The sequence below is a fragment of the Convolutriloba macropyga genome, chromosome 6, assembly GCF_964194025.1.
Source record: "Convolutriloba macropyga chromosome 6, txConMacr16.3, whole genome shotgun sequence".
Classification (NCBI taxonomy): Eukaryota; Metazoa; Xenacoelomorpha; order Acoela; family Convolutidae; genus Convolutriloba; species Convolutriloba macropyga.
The window spans coordinates 47,163,445-47,187,002 of record NC_134473.1 but is presented as its reverse complement, the minus strand read 5'-3'; the positions used below and the strand labels follow the sequence as shown (position 1 = coordinate 47,187,002).

Sequence of the window (23,558 nt, the reverse complement as noted above, 5' to 3'; positions counted from 1 at the left end):
TTTTTCCTGTCAACAAATGAGAGGGTTAACCACCCTCATCTCACCCAATTAACTTTCATCTCACCCAGTGAGAGGGGAGATCGATTAAATCTCAATTTTTATAAAAGTGCCAAAAGAATTGTAAATGGAAGCTCTACTATTAATTGAAATATGTTCTAAATACTGCGTAATGAAAAAACTAGGTTTCATATATTCAAGAAAGCGTTGAACTTTGCAGTTTGTGTGCATTCAATTTGAAATGCATGGGTAATTCAATTTGGCCAGCTTTCTCCAAAAAGAATCAACGCTCATTTTTTTCGAATTTGAAACTTAATTGTTCCAAATCTTAACGGTTGGCTCGGGAAACACGAAAATCGAATTGTACCATTTTCATTTATATTTTTAGTTGTGGCTTGAATTCCTTAACTTTTATTCTGAAACAATTTTGTTTATTTCGATAACTTGAATATTTAGTCAAGAGTTGGTGCGCGTGGCGTTATGCTCATTTTGTTTTTATTTAATAGATACAACATCACTAGCTGGCTGGAAAAGAACAAGGATCCAATGAACGACACTGTCGCAGAACTGTTCGGAAAGGCAGATGTCAAACTGCTGGCCATGATATTCAAGACCGAAGACAGTGAGATCACCATTCTTTCTCATTTCATTCATTCCAGATATTCTCAATAGTCCAAAACTTTCTTTAACAAACAGATAGAATCTCAAAACAAAAAAGAACAGAAGAAAATCTACCATGTTTTTTAATCTTGTAAGATTTTTGTCAAATAGTACAAAAGGTGAACAGGCTAAACAGTCCCGGAAAGAGTTATCCTGGACAAAACAGTCCCAAATAGCAAAACTGGGAATATGTCGCAGTTTGGACTTGTTTTGTTTGTGGGACTACTTTCTCTTGGACTGATCTGTCCGGACACATCTACATGACGATCTTGCAACATTGCCTACTCTAGAACAGACCGCAATTCTTTGTGCGGTCTTGAATATGTTTCTTTTTATATTTGCTATGTAATTGGTACATAATTGATGCGTGGTGCTGTTTAGGCGAGGGTGGCGGCGGTGGTGGTGGCAAGGGCAAGAAGAAGAAGGGAGGTTCTGCTCAGACCATCTCTGGAAATCACAAGGCAAGAGAACAGTCTTCATCTTTTAATGATCAGATCTCCTTTGTTAATGTGCTGCATTGAATAAATATCTAATAGGCAAAATCTGCTAAACTTTTTTTCTCCCAGCAACAAAAATTTTGTTCCCATTGTCATTTGTGAATAAGAAAAAGTGTATAGGCTAATAAGAGGCGGGAGTATCCATTATTGTTTTATATATATATATATATATATATATATATATATATATATAAATATATACATATACACACACACACACACATATATATATATATATATATATATATATATATATATATATATATATATATGTATGTATATATATATATATATATATATATATATATATATATATATATATATATAAAAACCATTATAAAAGTGTAAGATGACGATTATGGATGGTCATAATATCTACAATAAAGAGTTCCAGAATATAAATATTAATCTTGCATTAACCAATTTTGTGGTGGTTTTAGGATCAGCTGAACAAACTGATGACAACCCTGCACTCTACCCAGCCCCACTTTATCCGTTGCATTGTGCCCAACGAGAGGAAGACGCCCGCCCTGGTAGAACCCGACTTGGTGTTGCATCAGCTGAGGTGCAACGGTGTGCTCGAGGGTATCCGTATCTGCCGAAAGGGATTTCCCAACAGGCTCCAGTACACCGACTTCAAGCCCAGGTACATTTAGCTGAAAAGAAGACGAAACACATTGCAGTATATTTGAGCTACGTTCTGGAATGTTCCACGTTTATAAGTACTTGTTCCGACCCTCCAAACTTATTTCGGTGCTGAGAACTGTCAGCTAAACTTTGCTGGACCAATTATTTAAATTTCGGAGGCAAAAAACACGAGGCAATAATGATATCTCAATTTTTGAGTAATTTAATAACTTCTTCATTTCTTGAGAAACAGAAAAACCTCAAATTGAAAAACCTTTTTCACTCCTTTGAAATACAAAGATCTCATCAGATTCAAAATTAACAACTGTTGTCAAACTCCAAAGAAACGTTGAATTCTAAGATAGAGCAACAAGATGGCTCGATCGAGTCTGTACGTAGCACACTATGCTCCAACATATCTCTCAAGGTTTCAAAAGCAACCATTCATTTCTGTCAGTGAAACTGTTGGGAGCATAAATTATATGAATTGTATAAACTATATTAATTGGGGAAAATTATTTGTACTGTTTGGACCAAAAAATTTGTCGTCTTTTTCCAACAGACAAAAACAACACACACACACACACACACACACACACACACACACACACACACGCGTGCATACACACATACACACACAGACACCCACACACACACTCACCACATATATTACACACTTCAACGCACAAATATAGAAACCACAACACAAAAAAAACATTTTTAATTTTTTTTTGAAAACTGATCTTTACTCAAAGTTCGCCACCGTTTAGTAGGACTCTTTGTTTTTCTTTTAATATCCAGGCGTGGACTTGTGGAGGCAATTCAATTTGTAATTGTAATTTTGGCACTAAACTTTGAAACGAAACTTTTTCTTTTTCGGAAAATTAGTCATCTTTGCTGTTTCAATAGCATAACGAAACAGAAATCTTTCTCATCTTTTTAAACTCTCTCAGATGTGCTCCAGCGGGTTTTGAAAAAAAACAATATTCGTTATGGAGAGATTTAAAATCATTGTTTTTAAAAAATAATAAGTAATTTTTAAAACTTTAAAATTCCTGATAGTTTTTGCACTCCGCCTCTGCTTGTGAGTCTAACATGTAACAAAACGTAAAAGGTTGTCCTTAAGAGTTCTTGTCTAGTAGCAATGAGGTATATTGGTTGTCAGTAAATTTTACGTTTGGATCTTTTGACTTTCGAATAAACTCATTGTTTTTTATGAAGAGTTTCACAATTAAAGCATTATTTAGATTTTCAAATTACAGAAACGCCCAGAGACTTGAAAAGATCAGTTTGAAGAGCCATTTCAAAAAACAGAGATGTGAAAATTATTTCTCTTCGAGTTTTTTTAAAAAAAATGTTGAACAGAAAAAAGAGAAACAATGATTCTAACAATAGTTTTTATCAGCAGAAAATAGCGAGAGATATAAATATTAAAAATTTTAAACAAAATTTGGGAAAAAAATTACTGTTTTTTTTCAAAATTTTAGGTCAAATAGATTCAAAATAGTTAATTTTTAGTCTCCATACTTTAAGCAATTACTCGTGAAAAACAGAAATGCATTTAGCGTAACTAAGTTTACTCCTAATTTTTCAATTTCTTTTTATCCTAAATTTCAACGCAATCTATCACCCCTCGGGCGATGTTTCATTAAATGTTTACGATGTTTCCTTCAACATTTTAAATTTCAAACTGTTCCCTCTTATTTTAAGTTTTGCATCCAGTTTTAATATAAATCAAAACTAGATCCCGAGGGCAACAAAATGTTGTTTTTCTCTTTTCTCTACGATGTGAAAACAGATAGTGAAGATTTGACTGAAGTAAAACAGCAAGCGTTACATATTTATTCCCCTATTTTGACAAAATATTGGAAAATAATGACAATCAATTGAAAATTTTGAAACGGCAGTTTGAAAGTTAGCAATCTGTATTTGAATAGTAACATAACCTGAAAACCATTGTATGGGCTTAGACAAAAACAATATTAGGGCTTAGGCATCAACACAACAACCAACCGTCGGCTCTTTTTTTAAAATATAAATACCCACCATGATGCACAAGTAACTTTTCCCAAACTAATTTCAATGATGGTTTCACATTGTTTTGTTGTATGAGCTGGAAAGCGTATCAGATGCAAAAGTCCGTTAATATTCAGAAAATAAATGGTTCAAAATACTTCCTCAAAAGAGTTTTTTTGCATACGTTAATTTAACAAGTGCTTTTTTAACGAGATGAAACAGATTGTTTTAAGGAGATCTGTTTCGCTTAGAATGAATATCTCCTCTTTTCCCATATTTCACAGTTCATGTTTTCAGATTGAAAAATTCACCGTTAAATGTGCACAGAAAATTCCAGATGAAATTGAATATTGGGATCTGATTAGCACTTAGTGGCTATTTCTTTGAGGTCAACTGTCCAATAGATATGAATTGTTTTGTTCATCAGCATTTTGTTGTGATATGTAGTTTGACAGTAGATCTGTGCGTGTAACAAATGTGTAACTAGATGCATTTATGTCGCAGAATTTATCGTCTCTTATTACTGTAATAGTTTTTTCAATTTTTCATAATGTCTTAACATATATTCTCTTAAATATATTGTCTTAAATATTCTCTTCTTGCGACAGGTACAAGATCTTGGCTGCAGCCGATGTCTCGGATGAGATGGAAGCCAAAGACGGATCCAAGGTCATTATTGACAAGATCGACTTAGACAAGAACCTCTACCGATTTGGCCACACCAAACTCTTCTTCAAGGTAAACACAGTCATCTCGTCCATCATATCTCTCATACCCATAAAACAAAATATACCATTAAAAATCTTATTCTACTTGTAGTTTTTTGAAATTATAGATATTCCTTTGACAATTGATATTCCTTTGACAAAATGTTAAAAGCTGTAAACACGCATGCACATGGTTTGAAAGCAAGATCTTGATATAATTTTTTGATTTGCAATGAGCGCTATATAAAGGCTACAGCATCTCATACCATTCGTTCATGATTTCTGCTTATTTGGGTTGTGTCTACAACCATTCTGGTCGAATGCCAACAATCCGTTGTATATTTGAGAAAAAGTGCATTTAAATGGATTTTCGTTGAGAAAAAAGTTAAGAAGAAAATCTATTTTTACACTATGTAATCTCCTTTGAATCGATTATTTTGTCGATGTATTCTGCGCGGGTTTGAATTGGTGCATTAGTTTGATGTGTTTCTGTTTCTTTTACATGAAGTAAGGATCAATACTTTATGTGAACTGATATGAAGTAATGGTTAAGTGTCTCTGCTTGAAGTCACTGAGAACTTCTGGCGATTATCGAGAACCGCGAAGTGGTTCGAGATATTAAGTCCGAATTTCGAAGTGAATTCTGTAGAGTCACGTAACCATGCTTAAAACACGAAACGCACACGTTTCAAAATGACAAGTCAACGGAAGTCAACTTCTGGCTAAGTAGCAACTTGTGGCATTTTAACTTCAGGCACTGCAGACTTTCGGCATTTTAAAATGTGCACGTGAGTGTTTTAGTATGAAGTGATTTGTGTGTATTGTAGGCTGGTGTGTTGGGTAACATGGAAGAGTTGCGAGATGAGAAGGTGTCCACCATCATCACTAGCTTCCAATGCTACATCAGGGGCAATGCAATGAGGAAGAAGTTCAAGAAGATGCTCGACCAGAGGTATCTAAACACCCACCCCCCCCCCCCTTACACCACCCCATATCCACCCATTGCACCACCCATTTCCGCGCTTTGTATTATACTCAAAAGCCATCCAACTTGTACTTTGTGGCGTCTGAAAGGGTGTAAAGCGTTTGGACGATTTTTGTAGTAAAGAATGCTCTATATTTGCAAAAATTTTTCCATATTTGCAAAAATTTTTTTCATTATATTTCAATATCTTTTCGCAACGATAGATTGCACTTGTCTCCTCTTTTCAACCAAACCGCGTGAAATGAAGGTCTGCATATTGTTCAACAACAAACTGTATTACTCCTTCTGTAAATTGCTGATTGATAACTTCAGAATTAGCAAAATTTTTAGGTTTATGGGACCAATTTTACGATTTGGTGGTACAATAATCTCACTGAGAAATGTTGCAAATTTAGCATCGCATAAATTTCTGAATTTTGCCTTCAAAATTAACAAAACGTTTGATTATATTCAGTTTAGGTCGACCATTACTAGGAGGTCGACCGTGTATTTAAGGTAGGGAAATACTCCCCAGGTCGACTTTGTAAGACTTTTCATAAAGTCGACCTCTCAACTAGGGAATCGTAGAACTTTCCTATTAGGATAAAGCTGTAATCATAGAACTTTCCTTTATGATAAAGTTGTAACCATAGAACTTTCCTTTATGGGAAAGTTGTAACCCTAACAATTTCGTACAACTTTTTTTCGTCTATGACATTAAGGATCCATAAGAGGAAAGTTCTAGGATAACAACTTTTGGTTTACCCGGAAATTTTCAAAGATTCTTTTAAAAAGAATTGTGTTGTGTTCAGAATTGGCCTGATGGTGATCCAGCGAAACGTGAGGAAATACCTGCAGCTCCGAAACTGGCTCTGGTTCAAGATGTACTCCAAGGTCAAACCCCTCCTCTCTCTCGCCAAGGCAGATGAGGAGATGAAGCAGAAGGAAGAGGAGGCTAAACAACTGCAAGAGAAATTCGAAAACATGGAGAAGGCTAACAAGGAATTCGAAGAGAAAGTTAGTTCATCTCTTTTCAATTTTTTTCTACTAAATGTTGAAATTTTTTAGAATACCATGCTAAGCACTAAGAAAAAAAACTGGGTCATACACATTGTCAGATATAAGCTGCCAATGTTTTTGAGTGATTGTAACCGGCAGTATTATGACTGTCAAGACCAAAACTTATTTTTATTTATTTCGGTAAGCAAAAAATGTTGTTATAAGCTTTTAGAAATTAAAAAACTACGATGTTTAGTAGTTAGGAACAACAGTAGGCTCTTGAATTTCTTCCAAAATGTTTTTTTTTAATTTTCATTGAAATATGCTAATGATTTGGCTTCTTAGAGACGTTTCTGTGCCCAGTAATTTTTTCGTTCAATGATAGGACATTTTAAAAATGAATTGTTTGACGCTTCAATTTTGTAATGCAAAAGTGAACTGGAACAATCAGTATAAAAAATTCTAAGTTCAAGTTTTTTTTATAAGTTCTATATCAATAGTACTATATCAAAGTCAAGAGCAAATTGATTACCCTAACAGTTCATTTTCGTTAAACGCGCATAAATCGGATTTTTGTTTTAGTTTTTTGTGAGAATTTTTTCTGACAATTATTTAAGTTCTTTGCAGAAATGCAGTATGTAGAAAAATATATCCTTTCCTTGAACCAGAAATCTCTGCTGGAAAATTGTGCTAGTATAGACAAAACGCTTCCTTTGGCAAAAATTGTTTTTTTTCTCGATACTTTGTTTCTTCCAAATTTTCGAGTTACAGTTCTCGACAACAAAAAATCAGTGACTCATAGGTTGGACGGCAATAAACATTCAAACTGATATCTTTTTGAGAGCAAATATGCGGCATAATTAAATAATCCTTTTATTGTCTTTTGTTACTCATTTTCTTCTTCTTCCTATATCGGATTGATAAAAAATTTTCAGAGACCAAAATGGAGACATTAATCTGAATTTCTATCTAATTTTTTTAATAAAAAAATAGTAATTTTGAAAATCTAAAAAAATTTTACATTAAGATGGCCCTTGCAGTTTATAAGCCTATTTTAACTTATTATTATTATTTGATGGTCTTGGTACCCAGTTTACGTTGATGACTTATAGTTCTCATGATGTCTTAGTGATGACTTAGTTCTCATGGTGATATTTAAAATTTACAAGTTTTAAATTTAAAAGAGATTTCAGTTGTTTACAAAACAACGGAACTGCTGCTGTCCAAACTTGTTCTGACAAATCAATGTTTCGTGTAAGAACATTGGCTTACTTTACTACTCTAACAACAAAACAGAGTCAAAATTTGGTTTTTATTTTGGTTTAAGTTTTTTGAGGCACTAATAAAATTAATATCTGGCAAGTTAATGATTTGAAGTAAGAACTTTTCGAAGGAGTAAGAATCTTCGGTTCAAGCATTTATTCTGTCAACTAATAGTATAAACGATTGCTCTCTCATTTGGTGTGCTAGTATAATTACATTGAATATATGGAGCCGAAAATTTGTTCTTTTTTCTATAAGTTCCTTCCACGAGAAAAATTGATATCCGGTCAAAGTTTTTATTATATTTTGCTGCCGATCTTTGAGTTCCAATTTTTTCATCCAATGTTTTTGAATGAGACGTTTTTCTAATTATTTAAACTGAATTGAAGCGTTTCACTAATCGAACAGTCAAAACAATCAAACTGCAAGTCATAAACACATCAAATTTTATTATTATAGGTGCTGTAGTTTATGCACATTATGAAGTAGAAACGAGTTTTAAACCATTACACCTAATATAATTTAAATGCATTCATGAAAACTTCGAAAATTTTGATTTATGACTCGAAGTATAATCAACCGAAAACACTGAAAAGTGAGAAAAATAACATTTTACGTTTTGTTTTTTCAGGATTATTTTACAAGATTTTACCAAAATTATTAATTTATTTTGTTATCTTTTCCATGCTTCTAATATTTAAACGTTCTTTCTGAATTTTATTTTCTTAGATATTTTTCTTGAATAACAATATTATTCCTATTAATTGTCAAACTGTGCAATTTCAAACCCCTAATTTTTAAACAAACTTTTTCATATGGTTTGGTCAAGTTTCTTCTTATTTGGAAATTTTTGATGCACAATGACGCAAAAATACCCAAACCCAATTTTAAAGTTCATTCGTTTGCCATGGAAACTAAAAGACAAAATTTTTCTAGTAAAATACATTTCTTGCGGTATCTTATGTTAATTAGTTACTAATTAGCTAGTGTCAGTATGTTATGCTCGTGAATTATGTTCGTTTCTTCTAAATATTATTCTAATTGATCACTTAAACGGAACGCAATGATTGAAGGCAATGTGAACTTTTTCCAACTTCAGCTGAACAAACTGAGCCAAGAGAAGGCTGACCTGACAGTGAAGCTTGAACAGACTGAAGAGAAGTTGTCTGAGGAGCAAGACAAGGGAGACAAACTCAATAAGCAGAAAGCAGACTTAGACAACCAGGTCAAGGATCTCCAGGAGCGATTGGAGGACGAAGAGAACACCAATGCCGACTTGACCAACCAGAAACGGTTAGTATACTTTGGTAGTAAACAACTTTAAAATGCATTTCTTTTCAAACGAATTTTGAATACAACAAAGCAGACAAAATAATTCCCTCTTGAATAAATTGACCGAAATATATACAATTATATTTTATGGGTTGATCAAAACAGTGACTAAAAACTGCTTCAATATAACTTTTCGAATTTTTAATAGCCGTCGAAGCAAAAGTTTGAAAATAAGTATTATCTTTGTGGTTTTTTACAAACGAATATAATTGTAGTTAACAAGGTATAAGATAAGGATTGAAACTTTCTTTCCATGTACAATCTTGTTAAGATTTTCTAATTCAACTGCTTTCACAATCTAATGTTATATAGGAAAGAACTCCTCATTGACGAGCTGCAGTTTCGACTATTTGAAATCTCTAACTACGTTTGGTTACATAGCATTTTTTTTGTTCAACAAGAAAACAAATCAGACCTGGATATGACCAATTTGATGATGAATTATCAGCTGTCTGTTTCAAAAATCTTTATCTTGTCTGGGATAGTTTGAAAACGCCTTTTTCTGTTTAAGAAAAACTTTTCAGAAACTAAGGATTTTTTTTTCATTTAATTGTTTTGATAAAAAAGTGGCCATATTTTTATCATTCGGCTTTAATGTTTGCTACAAAAAGCGAAAGAAAGAACTGATATTGATCTTAATAACATTGTTTTTTTACTTTTAATTTATTATTTTTTTAAAGAAATACTGTGCACCTGCAGCTATTCAAAAGTCAACTAATGTACAGCTATTCAGAAGTCTTTGTTTTTTTCCGATTGCTTTTTCACAAGTATTTGAAGATTTTAAGACGTTAATTCAAACTTTTTAATTATTGTTTTATTTGATTACAACTTGGTAAAAATGCAGCAAAACAGGAATCTGCATATTGATAGACTTTTCTTTAAATTTTGTAATAGCTTATTTTCAATCCATTTTCAGTTATTTCAATAACCAGGAGTTTGAAGGATAAAAATTGGCGACAAAAAGTTGTTAAAAGTTGTCAATTAAAAAATTGGTGAAACTGCAAAATGAAATGATGGAAAGTTTTGTTCATCCTTGACAGGAATTCATTTAATCAAGATGGAGTCTTGTTTCGGGTAGGAAGGTTTTTTTTCTACGTTTCAATTAATTTTTTACCTCATTTGTTGTTTCTAGGTTGAGCTAAGATAGGTAACCTGGTTTTTAATGCTAACAAATGCAAAAGAAAATTAACTCAATCTTGTTTTAGGTGCATTAAAACGCGGCTTATCACTTTGATATATCAAATCGATTAAATATTTTGTGTTTGGGCGCTTCGGAATCAAACAACGGTTTTTAAATTTGCTTTGTAAGATTTTGGTTTTATCCTCCCGTTTTTTTTATAATGTGGAATCTGTAAAGCGATGCAAAAGTATTGCATACCGTGCGATTTCATGAATATAGAAATTTTGATTTTTTCATTTTTTCAATAGAATTGAACGTTGATTTTGATAACAGAAAAAAATAACTTTTTGGATTTTTCTCATCAATGGGATCTATCTTGTCCTCTAAATTTTTTAAACTATTTTTGGGCATCCATCTTGGCACATAAAAATGTCAAATGATCTGCAAAGGTTTAAGTTTTTTTATCAAAATTTTCAGAAGAGTGAATGTGATGTGCTTGTGGAATTATGTTCAAGATTTTGCTTCCTTGTCTCACGCGTATACTATTAAAATTAAAGCAAGGATCTTATCCCAAGGTGCTTAAGCTGAGAGTAATTACTTTTTGTTATTTTCAACTTTTTCTTTCAATTTCACGGAATGAGTGTGGAAAATTCCTGACGAAAATTGATCTCGCCCAATAAGCAGGGAGCAATTTCATATTTCAATCTCAGCTTATAATAGGCTTTGGTCACTAGATTGAACAGTATTTGAACATAATAAAACTGATCATTATGCCCACGAATTCGAAGTTAACTACCCGGACTGCACTAAATTATTTTTTCAGCGCTGAATCTTAATAACTTTTATTCTGAATTTTGGCCTGCCAAGTATCATATCCAGAAACCAATCATTAAATAAATTTAGCCTTTTTAAAAACCTTTAGCTATTAATTAACTCTAATAGAAAAAAAGTCATTCCCAAGTGGATAAAATTTTGTCGACTGAAATATTTTTACAAATAGATAGAAACATCCGAGATATCATCAAGTGGACACATAGTTCTTGAAGCCATGCCTTTTATCGGAGCAATTTGTGATAATTGTGAATGAATTGTAGAAAACTGGAGGGTGAGGTTGCAGACCTGAAGACTGACATCTCCCAGTTCGAACAGAGACTGCACAAGAGCAGTGATGAGGGAAAGAGCAAGGACCACTCCATCAACCAACTCAAGGATGAGAAGATGCAGCAGGAACAGGCCATGAGCAAACTGCAACATGCCAAGAAAGACCTCGAGAACCAGCACCAGGTATAACATCAATGATTGCTTTGACGAATTTGTCTGTCACTGATAGAGGCTAATAACACAGGCACTGTTTTTTAAAAAAAACCCTATTAAGCAAACGAGCTATGGTTAGATTCCTGCATCACAATTTCCAAGACTGGAACACTCGTGGTTTTTTATGCAGACTAATATTGAGATTTGTTTAGCATTTAGTTTAAGCCACCCCTTTTCTGGTTATAAGACATGGCGTTTCCAAACCTTGAAAACGTAATAAGCATGCTACCAAGAAACTTCAACCAAAAAGTTCAACTGATTATAAGAGATTGGAATAGTTCTGTCCCAATTATAAGACTATTTGCTTGCTTTTATTATTTACTATTCATTTCAACTTTCACATATTATACCAATTTGTATATGTTCTAGAAAACTCTAGAAGACCTCCAGTCTGAGGAAGACAAGGTCAACCACCTGCACAAGGTCAAGGTTAAGCTGGAGGGTCAATTGGAGGAGACAGAGGACAACCTGGAGAGGGAGAAGAAGGCGAGGAGTGACCTTGAGAAGGTGAGAAGGAAGCTGGAGGGAGACCTGAAGATGGCACAGGAGGCCATTGATGAACTAGACAGGAGCAAACACGAACTGGAGGACCAAGTCAGGAAGTGAGTCATCCCAAGTACTCAATTATCCCAATCATTAATTCCACCGCTCTCGAACTTAATTTTTTGAATTTATATATTTTTATAAAGTTCATTTTCGGATTTTAGAAATGCTATTTGCAGCAGAAGCGTACAAAGCCAATAATTTTGAAACGCAATCGTTTTAGAGTACCCGTTTCAATTTCTCATTTAGATGTCTCATTAAAAAGTCGTGGTTAATCAGAGCATTCTCATCACTTCAAATCATCCAATCATTCCTTAAATCCAAAGTTTAAAGTGCATAAATGTGAGTTATGTGCTATTTTGTGTTCAGGAGAGAGTTTGAGATCCAGAACTTGAACAGCAAGATCCAGGACTTGGAAAGTGGCCAGAACCAACAGAGGAAGAAGATAAAGGACCTCGAGGTTAGTACTATCATAGATCCCCCCATAGTCTACCTACCACCATCATAGATCCCTCCCTTTTTTATCCTTTTCATTCCGCGTGTGCCATTGTCATATTTATTATCTTATTGTCATGCAATTCTGGTGCTACAAATATCTCAGTCATAAAATATATATACTGGTAGTAATTTTAAAAAGCCGCTCATCATTTGATTATTCAAATGATAACAATCACGCCATGACCATATATAATATTAATTATAAATTGTTTCCCGTTTTATGAATACACAACCCCAATCAACATGCGTTTTTACGCAGACCAATTTAAAGATGGATTAGCGAAGCGTTCGTGAAAGAGTAACAGTCATGATTGAATGTATGTTCTGAGCTATTCAAACGATCAACTTCATATCAGAAATGATCGTCATAAATGCTTTGAAATTGCAGATAACTCATGATCATGCCATCTATTTATGACAGATACTGATAGCGGCTGATAAAAGATTTCTGCTGAAGCTTTCATCGTCACGGCAAAGCATATCATTATTTTTGACTTCTTTTTCCTCTTCACAGTCTAACAGCTCTATTTTGAATTATTTTGATTGTTATATATATATATATATATATATATATATATATATATATATATATATATATATATGCTGAATGTAGTATGAGAGCCAATTAAGATCTTTTAATAAGTAATTTTAACTTTATTTTCTAGTGATTTATATTGGACAGAGTTACTACTATAATTGGTGCTATAAATATCGCAAAAACGAACCTTTAGTCAGATGAGTTAGTATAAAATGAGGCTATCTGGAAGTTCTGTAGACTGGCACTTGAAAACATTAGCTTCGCGACTTAAGTTTTCCTTTTAGTTTCCAATATATTTATTTTGTTTTTAAATTTTTTTTCAATATTAAATCGCAGAAATGACATTTATGCCATTTATAAAGTGGTGTTATATAGAGTGCTACGAGAAAATGGCAGTTGAGAAAAATTAAATACTGTTTTCTGATTGGCTTATTGGTCAGTAATGCTTTCAGCAAAATTTCCATCTTTTAAGATAGGCTCTAAATATAAACATAAATATGATCTGGAATCAAGTTAATCCAAAAACAAACCATGTTTGGTTAGACATCTCATCTCCAGTTGTGATAGATTGATATCAAGTCCCGCGGGCGCCTGAAGCATTGCATTGACCCGTGAGGCAAGGTCAAAGGCTGTGGATGTTAACATCTAGACCTGAGCTAGGAATATTGTTTGTTTATTGAGTGCATAAAGTGAATTAGTGCTTTAAACTTCAAGTCCAATTAGTTTTGTTGAAAATTCGATGAAGTACGTCTCTTTGTTGAAGCGATTTAAATAAAATGTATGATGTTATCTCCATGCGCCTAATAAATGTAAGTTTACTACAATAACTCAGTATCATTCGAAAAAGCTGTCAAAAGTTCTTGCTTACGGTCCAGAATAAACAATATTCTGTTTCTCTAAAAAAATTTAAAGCTTTAAATATAAAAACTGTCATCCAAAATTATTCATAAAAATTTTGTCGAACTTTTCGAAATTAAATTAATGAATTTTAAGTTTTAGCGGCATAGGCTTCCTTTATCAGTGGTGGAAATCAAATGTTTTCGTACAATCAATTTTTTGGCTATAGATCAGCAAAACTACTGGTCAGTTGTAATTTTAATTCAAGAGTTTTCGCCAGCATAACTTATCCAAATTAAACTTTCTGATTTGTTTTTTCAATGTTTTTTGAAGCTTTGGCGATCAAGTTTCTAGTTGTCTGCTGTAGTTTTGCGCTCATGTGATCCAGTTCAAAAAATATTGTTCTGGTCCCCCAATTAGAGGGAACAAGCAGCTTAGGTTTTCAACATCAAGAGTTTGATCTCACCCTATTTAAGTGGGGAGATTTGAAACCGGTTCAATAGGATATTTCAGTTCCAGATGGTTGTATCTGCAAAGAGAATACGTATTTTTTCTCTTTGCTGAAACGGCGAATTGACAAAAAATGGACGTCATAGACGTGAAATTGAAACTATTGTTTCGAATTTTCTTTTATAATCCAAATTATTGTCTGTCGTTAACCTGATTGTCTTGAGTAAACAGATTGATTTAATAATAAAATGTTTTTTTTAAAAAGTTTTACGCTGTTAATATCGCGCACGCCCTATTTTTGTTATAGCTAGTCATTTCAAAGTAGCTATTCCCACTTTTAGTTCCATTAAAAAATAAACGGACGCCATTGGCTTAATTAATTAATTTGTACATCTTGATTGAGTTCTTAAATTGTGGAAATCAAAAAGCACACAGTCACTTCACAGCAAGTCGCTTGCCCTTAAGAAATCACATATTTTCTGGATGTTTGTTACGACCCACGTTTGGGACGACTATATGCTCAAATGGGTCTTATTGTTCTGTCAATTTTGGCCGATCGATATTTCATCGTTGAAAACTGAGACTGGTCCAGCGTAGAAAGCCCTGCAGCGTAGAATATGGAATTGAAAATATTCTTTGGTATTCTTTTTTACAGGAAATTATCGACGCTTAACTTGTTGTGACAATTAGACAGAATTCCGTTGTTTTTTCACATTTTCCGTAATTCTTGACTAAAATTTTGTCAATTTTGCTAAAGCTTGTTAAAATTGTTAACAGCAATGTTATTGATTTTGCTGTTAGGCGTAGAGGAGGCTTGCAGATTGGTTTAATCCGAGTCTTTTGTTTAATTTTTTTGCTAATTTTTTCGAATAACAGTTTTTTAAATCAAAAAAGGCTCCAATAACGCCTCTTATGACTTTGTATGTCTTTTCTTTTAACGTCAGTTAAATTTTGAAGTTTGCTCATTTTTTTCATCTTTTTTGTCAATGTGTAGCTTAATCTAAATACAAAAAAGGCATAACGTCTGCAAAGTTAAATAAAAGACACTCTTTACGTTGGTTTCATATTTAACCAATGGTTTCTTGGCTTCCTTACTACAAAATTTAATAAAAGTTTTGTGTTTTTTGCACATTTCGTTATATTTGAGGTTGGTATTTGTTCCTTTTTCATATTTTTAAGTTAGAGAAAGTTCCATTTGGCATTGAAAAAAGGCTCAAAAGAATCTTTTTGAAGATTTTATTGAATAGTTAAATATTTTATCGGCTGCAAAATCGTTCTCTTACAAAATTTATACGAACTTTTTGTTTTTGCCACTAATTGTTGTTGTGTTTGTTGTCATACGGCAGGATTTAATGAGTCTATTGCTAAAAGGATTTAACTACTTTTTAATTTAATTGCTATTTTTTAAGAAAAAGCTTTTGAAATTTCCAATTTACGTTCTCACCGTCGTCAGCAACTAAATTAGCCTGATTTTTGACAAGGCTCATCAACTTCCTGTTGCCCGCATCAAATTTTGTGGTGTTAATTACATTTTTTGCCACGTATTTAGAGCTTAAAATTTTGTTTTCATACGAGTTTGTGAGTGTTTGTTACTGTTCAAATTTTGTGGTTCTTTTTGTCTTTTTCACAAAGACCTTTTACAGAGAAGAAACAGTCAAAATCAAAGGAAATCAAAGCAAAAACTTCAAACCCGTTTTGTCGATTTACAATGTTTTATGGTTTTCAGTGCCGTATAATTTTAATAGCTTCAGTGTGGTTTCGATAAATGTTTTGTTAAGTTTTGAGTTCTGCATGTGTCGTTTTTTGTTGTCTTATGTTTTAATCTCATTAATAACAAGCCCAACTGGTTTTCTTAGCGGCTGTACTTTAATCTATTTTTCTTTCAAGTTGAAAAGTTAAAATTCGTTTGAATTTAAAAAAAAATGCTTTGAAAAATCAGTGGATTTGTCAGATTTGTCGCCTTTATCTTGTTTCCGTCATTTTTGTAGTTTGGTCTCTGTATTGACACCGCATTTTTTTCTAGTGAATCAAGGTCGCATCCACTTTCTCTTCATCCGATTTTCAAGTAGTTTCATTTTCAACTAATGATTTCTTGGATTCGGTACTATGCATTTTCATAAGAAATGTGTGATTTTTGGGTATTTGACCATTTCTGAGTTTTTGTTTTTCCGTGTCACATTATTAAACTTTTGTAGGGGTCCAGTTGGCCTTTTTTGTTTTCTTGCCACATTGTCACACTAATGAAATTTCCCAATTGTCCTTGGAAAAAAGTGCAGTTAAAGACATTTAATGTTTTCAATGATTAGCTTATGTTTTAACGGTTGAAACACCGCTTTCTTGTCAATTTTATTTGATGTTTTTTTCTTGCTTGACGTTTTTCTTGTAGATGTTTGACATAATACGGATGATGACATGCGTTAATTGCATCCTTTGAGTAGAAATTAATGTTCGTAGGGAGCCGAGTTGATGCGTTTTTGTTTCAATCAATTTGAAATTGGTTGTTTTCAAAAATTGAAATGTTCTCTTGAATTTTGCGCATTTAGCTTTTATTTGTCCTGTTATCGAGTCTCATTATTGACGGGTCGCATATTTTATATGATATAGTACAAGTTAGTTTGTTAAATTGAGTTTTATCTGGTTCTATATTCATTTTGTGGTTGTGTTTTTTTAAATATAGACAACGAGTTTTGATCGAAAACAATGTTTGTTACTATTTGATTTTTGTTTGTATTGTCTGCTACTTTCATTATTGGCAAATCTCATCGGCCCTTTAATCCAACTTTATTTTTTTTCACGTAGTTTTTCGTTGCACTGTATGTAAACTTTTGGAAGTTTTCCATCTCTTCCTCATTTGGTAGACATTTTAATAAAAAAAGTGGATGAGGGGGGTCGGAACAAACGCACTTTTGTTTCCTATATTATTGAAGCCGTTGTTTTACCCGTCTAAGCCAGCTTTCTGTTTCTGATTTCATGTCATGTTGCTGATTTCAAATTATTTGCGGCTGAGATGATCTAATGTTATAAATGTTCTCAAGGAAAAAATATCCTAGATAATCAGCATCATTTCTTTAATCTGATCAGTTTAACTGAATTGCTTTCAAATAATCTATTTGAATCTAATCATAGGTTGAATCTATTTTTTGCCGCAACACTATTATAAAATTATAATTTCATTATGATAAAAGGATCGGTTCCATTTCGCCTTAACCAGTTTTTTTTCGCAGAGTAGATCCCAGAATTCTTTTTGGTATCAAGCTATTAATAGATTGAAAATATGTAAAAATAATTTTTATAGATGGTAGCATATGATAGTAAAAAAACAGCTCCCGTCTCAGCTCTGGTCCTAAGATTAATGTGCGTAAATCATTCGCAAGAAAAACTGCATACCAGCGACAAGCGGCAGGTCGGTTTGTCATTGTTTTGTTAGTTAATTGTTGAGAAAAATAATCTTTTATCTCTGGTTTTTCTCACGTGCCCACTCAAACAATAACGTGCGTTTATTGTCTCATTTTAACCTGATGAACCTACGATCAACAACAACGACAACGACAACAAAGAACAACAAAACGAAGTCGGTAACTGTCCATTCCGTAAAACAAAGTATTTTTCCCAATCACCTTGCTGTAATTTGTCGTCCTAATGGTTAGGAAGAAGGTTTTTGCCATATCAGATCCACTTGAATTCACTACCAATTCTCTTAATTCTGAAATCGATCCTTTGGAAAATCAATCAGCACGCCCAAAAGTTGCCAGGTTTAGCCATGTTAGGCCCAAAATCTTGGGCGAAAAGGAAGCAAGTTTAACTTCACTGAAGAGATCGTTGACAAAAGAAGGTCATAGTTCGCTTCAAAAACAAAATGCGAGCAAAAATAAAATTGAAAGCCAAATTCTGCCAAAAAATGAGGAAAACAAAGACAAAGTTCGCTTTATTTCTGATTTCAATACTCGGCGTGAATTTGAGCTAGCTGCGAAAGTTTTTGCAAAATGGTTACATTTTGTTGCTCGGAAGAAACGAAGACGTGAAAAGAAATTGAGAAAAGAGCAACGTGAACTGAAAAGACAAGCAAAACGTGAAAAGAAACAAAATTCTGAAAGCGGAAGCAATTTTTGTGAAATTAGTCAGACGGAAACATGTGAAGATTTCATCAACCAGAAGTCGAAACTAAGTTTGAAATTAAATTCAAGCAATAATGATGCCTATGAAAATATAAGTTCTTCAAGATGCGAAGAAAATTCTGATAATTTCTTTGAAACTGGCAGAAATTTAATCGAATTAGAGAGAATTAGCTCATCAGCTAAGCGCATATTCTCTGAGAAAAATTGTCTCAGCAACTCACATAGCCCAAATATGAGCGAAATTGAACAGAAAGCAATTGATGTTTGTGAAGCGGTGAACAAACATGACAACATTGTTCAAAATACGCCACGAGATGATGCAGGTTCTTTCCGTGAAAGTATATCAACAGATAAAATTGATCGAAGGCCATCAAAAGTGAAGAAGTCGAAAACTGGGAAAAAGTTGGAGGAAAATGAGAAAGTTGAAAATATGATCAGCAACTTCTACCTCGAATTTCTAAAGTCAGAGGAAGCATCGAAACGCGTTGAACTGAAAAGCTCGCAAGATTTAAAGGTGCCGTATTGTAATGATTCGACATTGACAACAGAGGTTACAAGAGATCTTCAAAAGCGTGCATATACCGTGCCTTGTGTTGCGTCAGAAAACTTAGATTCGGTTGCTGGCAGCCTAGTTAATCAAACAGATAGCACAGAAAGTGCTCGATCAAAATATAAGAAGCACAAAAAGAGCAAACGCAGGAGCTCCGAAAAGAAACAAAGAAGAACAAAATCAAGTGAGGACCTGAGATCGTGCTCGAGCAACCAAAATCACGTCGAATCGATAGGTAGCAAATCAAGCTTGACCGATCGCGTTTATGAAGATATAATGAAACCAGAAAAGAAGGCAAGCAAAGCTTCTGGCCTCGAGGAAGGACCTCATATGTTAAAAACAGTTGCTGAAACAACCACAAATGTGGAGAAATGTCATCACTTGAAATCTTTGGTTCATGAAGATGATGCAGCCAAAAAAATAGCAAAATCTTCTTTAACTTCCGCAAACAACAATGATGATAGTGTCTCCCTTGAAAACAATGCGATTACGCTGAAAGAATTTGAAGCTTTTAAAATTGACAGTGCTTCAGGTATCCTCCAAAAATTTGTTGAACAGAAAGTTGACGTTGAAAGCTACGAAGATGAAACTTTAGTTCCGAGATTTTCGAAGGCCAGTGTGCTTTCTGACAATGCCCTACAAGCAAACAACTCTGTAGTTTTTGGCGATTCGCATGATTTCAAAACTGCTCACGAACTTCTAAGTGCTGATGCTAATAAACCGAGCAGTTTTTCGTTTTCAAAAGAAACAACTTTCAATACTCCCGTTAATTTCAGCAACTGCATCAAAAATCGCTCTAAGAACTGGCTCATTGATCGCAGCGATTCAGGTTTCAATGATATGAAACCAACAGTTGGGCAATCCAAAACGCCCATTTTTGCTTTTGAGACAACTTGTGATTTAGACGGCATTGACATGTTGCCAAACTATTCAGAACTCAAAGGCCCGTGTTCGAGTCCTGTGCTCGGTGATTTTTTGTGCAGCTACAAGTACAAATTTCGAGATTGCTCTGATGTTCCAAATGAGTTGATTAATGTTTGGCGAAGCTACTTGTCTAAGTGTCGCAAGATTCCAAACCCAGCCTTGACAAAGTATATGCGAGGCTATGCTTGGTGCTTTGTGTGTGGAAAACTGCTGGTTGGTTTTAGTGCTCTTGTTTCAAAATGGTTTTTATGAGATTATTGTTCTCTCTCCTTCTCTTCCGAAAGATGTTCACAAAATGCTTTTTTTAGCAAGATTCGGGTCTTTCCCATTATAGCCCCCCATGAAATTATAGCCCCCCATAATGGTATAACTACCATGATTTGGCTATAGGTTATCTGACCACTAAGCTGGGAGGGGGGGGGGGCTATAATGGGAAAGACCCCAAGATTCTACTCAATCTTTTAAATTTTTCCAAAAAAAATCCACTTAAATTTTTTTGAGGCCTACGTTACAGCACTGTAACTCGCATAAAATGATTTTGTTTTTGTTAAATGTTTGAAACGCTGTTTAGGATATAGTTCTTGGTTCCTTCCAATTGCAGCCTTTTCAAATTTTTGAGCTGAAAGCTATAGACCCACCAATTGGAAAATTTTGTTTGGCAGAAAATTTCTGACCGAAAGGGGAAACGTATTTGTAATGTAAAATATAATTTTGTGGGATGTGAATTTTGAGGTCATGTGATGCGAAAAATTTGCATCAATCCTCTCTAGCTATTTATAACCCATTAGATGTATTTTTGTCAGAAAACTTGACAACAGTTCATTTTGTTTCCTTGTCATGTATGATTAATCAAATAATGATCGGATAAAAATTGGCAATTTTAAATCTGGTGCTGTTAATTCTCCAAACACGGTCCAAATGAATTTGAAAATTTTTTGACGCATGGTTTTCATGAATATCCATTTCTGACTAATTGTACCAAATCTATGCCTCAGAATTTAATCACCAGAAGCATGCGTAGGATTTGAGTTACGTGCAATCAATAAAACCACACAGAATGGGCAAAACAATTTGCACATTTAACTGTTAAACCCCTAAAATTTCCTCGAAATGGTGTATAAGGGGCAGCGCTATGCGCAAGAACAATAAATACGCCTTGGCACATAAGGCTGGCTTGACTTTGCCCACAAATTGCTGTACAAATTGCGCCTTCTATGATTCCCAAACAATTCCCAATTTAATCCACTTTCAAAATTGAGGGTCCCACTTTTGGGTAAAGTTAGTTATTTGGAGCAATCGGTAGTGTTGATTTCCGCATTTCATTCTACAAAATCGGGTTGGAAAGTTTCAACATTTGCGCTCTGCTCTTATCAGGGTTAAATGTGGGTCTATAAATTACGTTCGGTGACCCTCACTGAATTGGAAAACTAATTCATGTAATTCGTCTGACCTGCTAATTTGGAAATAGTTTCAACTTGGTCCTCACTCAAATCTTCGGTTCAATTCAGCCGCGCTATTTTTGGCCACTGATAACAAATATCGAGTTTTGTTGTTTGTTTTAACTGCAGGAATGGTTGCTTTATACTGCGTGCTTTTAAACAACCTTTGTATATTCAGATTTGATTGGCTGATTCTGATAGATATTTGTTATAAATAATTACTGAACTAGCGGAAAGTAATTTTCATTTTGGTGTAAACTTGGTAGCTTTATGAAGAGGCGTGTTGAAAGTTTGTTCAGTTTTGAAGCTTGTCAGCAAAATGTGGGTAGGGAAGATTTATCTGAAAATGGTTAGCGACTCAGCGCTAGACAAATCGTCGCAGAGACCGTATAGACCTGCCGGAATGTTTAATGCTGAAAATAGAAGCTATGAGTAGGTTTATGGGCAGGGATAACTTTATGTTTGGGCTTGATCGTCAATTTCTATGGATATTTATTGCAGTTATTAACACGAGCTTCAAGTCGTCCAGTCCAGCCTGTGTGTATAACAGTGGGAAAGATTGGGACTATTTTAAGGAGTTTTGGCTGCATTGCTTGGGCTTTTATTGGGAAGACCTTACGGGTATTTAAGTTGGATTCCGCTTTGTAGCAAAATATAAAGTGTATAATCTACTCTTAAAACAACATTGCCTTCGAAGAAATGGCCATTTAAACTCACTCTCTGATAGCCCCTCATAGGAGCATGGAAAAGTTATGGAAATTTATTGGCTCTGTCGGCAAGCAGTGAAATTCCTCTTAACTTAATATCTGGAACTAACATATAGCTCAGTGGAATCTGCGGGTGAAATCGGAAGGAAATTTGTCCATATAACTGTTAAATGTGCAGAGCATAGCCAAGAGATATCTAAATGTAAACCCCGTGGGCAGAGTTTTATTAAGTCCCCTACAACACAAACCACTTCCTTTTTCTTCAGCACAGCACTTCTCTGAAACGTATAACCCCCACTTAAACTTTTGTGCGTGCATAAAACATTTCATTCTTATAAAGCTTTCAAAACCCTTTCCTTTTAAGAACTAAAACTCCCCTGTGTAGTAAATTGCCCCTGGTAAACATATAATTTATCATTGGAGCGTGCTACCTTCAAATCTTCCATAATCGTTGGGGTTTTGTGTGGGACATTGAATAACTTACATATTTATTCCACAGAGAATTTTAGTTAGAACTTTTGCCGCTTGGCGCACAAATATTTCGAAACATTTTCATAAGGTATTGCATAACATTGAACAACTTCAGTGTTATTGCGGAAATCTGTTGAGCACGTTTCAGTTGCGTGTATTCTCGCTCTGTCCTCCCGTTATAACCTTAGTAATAATAAACTTTATTACACTTATAACTTGAGCTGGTTATAAGACAACACGTCGCTAAGCCTTTCCAACAAAATCATTTCGGGATTTCTCCCAGTTCTGTTCTGTCGTCTCCTTTCATTTTGGGAAGAATAATTGTGCTACCTATCTTACATCATAGCTTTAAAAAACAACTTTATCATTTGGTTATTGTGTTGAATTACAGGCAAACATTTAGTTAATACTGTTATAAATAACATTGCCAAAAATGTCTGCATCAATGATGGGTCCAAATACCCGGGTGCTTCATTCCTCGGAGCACCTCGAAGTCGTTTCCGTTAAGAAACCGCATCAAGTTGATATCGTGGCAACTGGCACTGGTCGAGTAGCATCGGCAAGATCAAAGAAACTTCTCAGATTAATTGACGAGAACTTGACGTGGACTACAGACACTCAGCACCTCAGAGGGGCTATTCAAGTCTAGCGAAACGCAAAAACTTGCATTTTTCTTACATCTTTCTGTAAAACATTTTTCTTACATCTTTCTGTAAAAATCAGCTGCGTTCTAGAACAGTCTAGAACAATTTGAACCGGTTCACCGTTTCAATGCAAATTGAAATTTGTGTGAAAGTATTAACTTGAAGAGTACTTAACAATTCTTTATGTGTCTTTACTCACATTTTGAGCGTGTTCGTGCACTAACCCCGCGTCAAGGTTATTTCAGATTGAAATAGTTTTGATGCTCTAGTTTTATTTATTTTTCAAAATGTGAACTGATTACTATTTCGAAGAGTTTCTTTGTGGTGTGATTTTAGAAGCTCTTTG

General features: G+C 34.1%; 2 protein-coding genes across 6 annotated transcripts in view; one reads left to right on the top strand and one right to left on the bottom strand.

Annotated features, from left to right (window-relative positions):
* LOC142341716 (gamma-aminobutyric acid receptor-associated protein) overlaps positions 1-23,558 on the bottom strand; it is a 335,133-nt gene that overhangs the window by 252,297 nt on the left and 59,278 nt on the right. The window lies entirely within an intron of this gene.
* Positions 1-23,558, top strand: part of LOC142341712 (uncharacterized) — a 58,823-nt gene that overhangs the window by 23,678 nt on the left and 11,587 nt on the right. For all 5 annotated transcript variants that reach the window (XM_075392873.1, XM_075392874.1, XM_075392872.1 and 2 more), the window contains exons 15-24: positions 504-619; positions 1,039-1,118; positions 1,595-1,800; positions 4,406-4,535; positions 5,332-5,456; positions 6,281-6,485; positions 8,830-9,023; positions 11,277-11,466; positions 11,866-12,098; positions 12,409-12,499. In XM_075392873.1, coding sequence (XP_075248988.1) covers positions 504-619; positions 1,039-1,118; positions 1,595-1,800; positions 4,406-4,535; positions 5,332-5,456; positions 6,281-6,485; positions 8,830-9,023; positions 11,277-11,466; positions 11,866-12,098; positions 12,409-12,499 — 1,570 coding nt within the window. The remainder of the gene's footprint in view (positions 1-503; positions 620-1,038; positions 1,119-1,594; positions 1,801-4,405; positions 4,536-5,331; positions 5,457-6,280; positions 6,486-8,829; positions 9,024-11,276; positions 11,467-11,865; positions 12,099-12,408; positions 12,500-23,558) is intronic.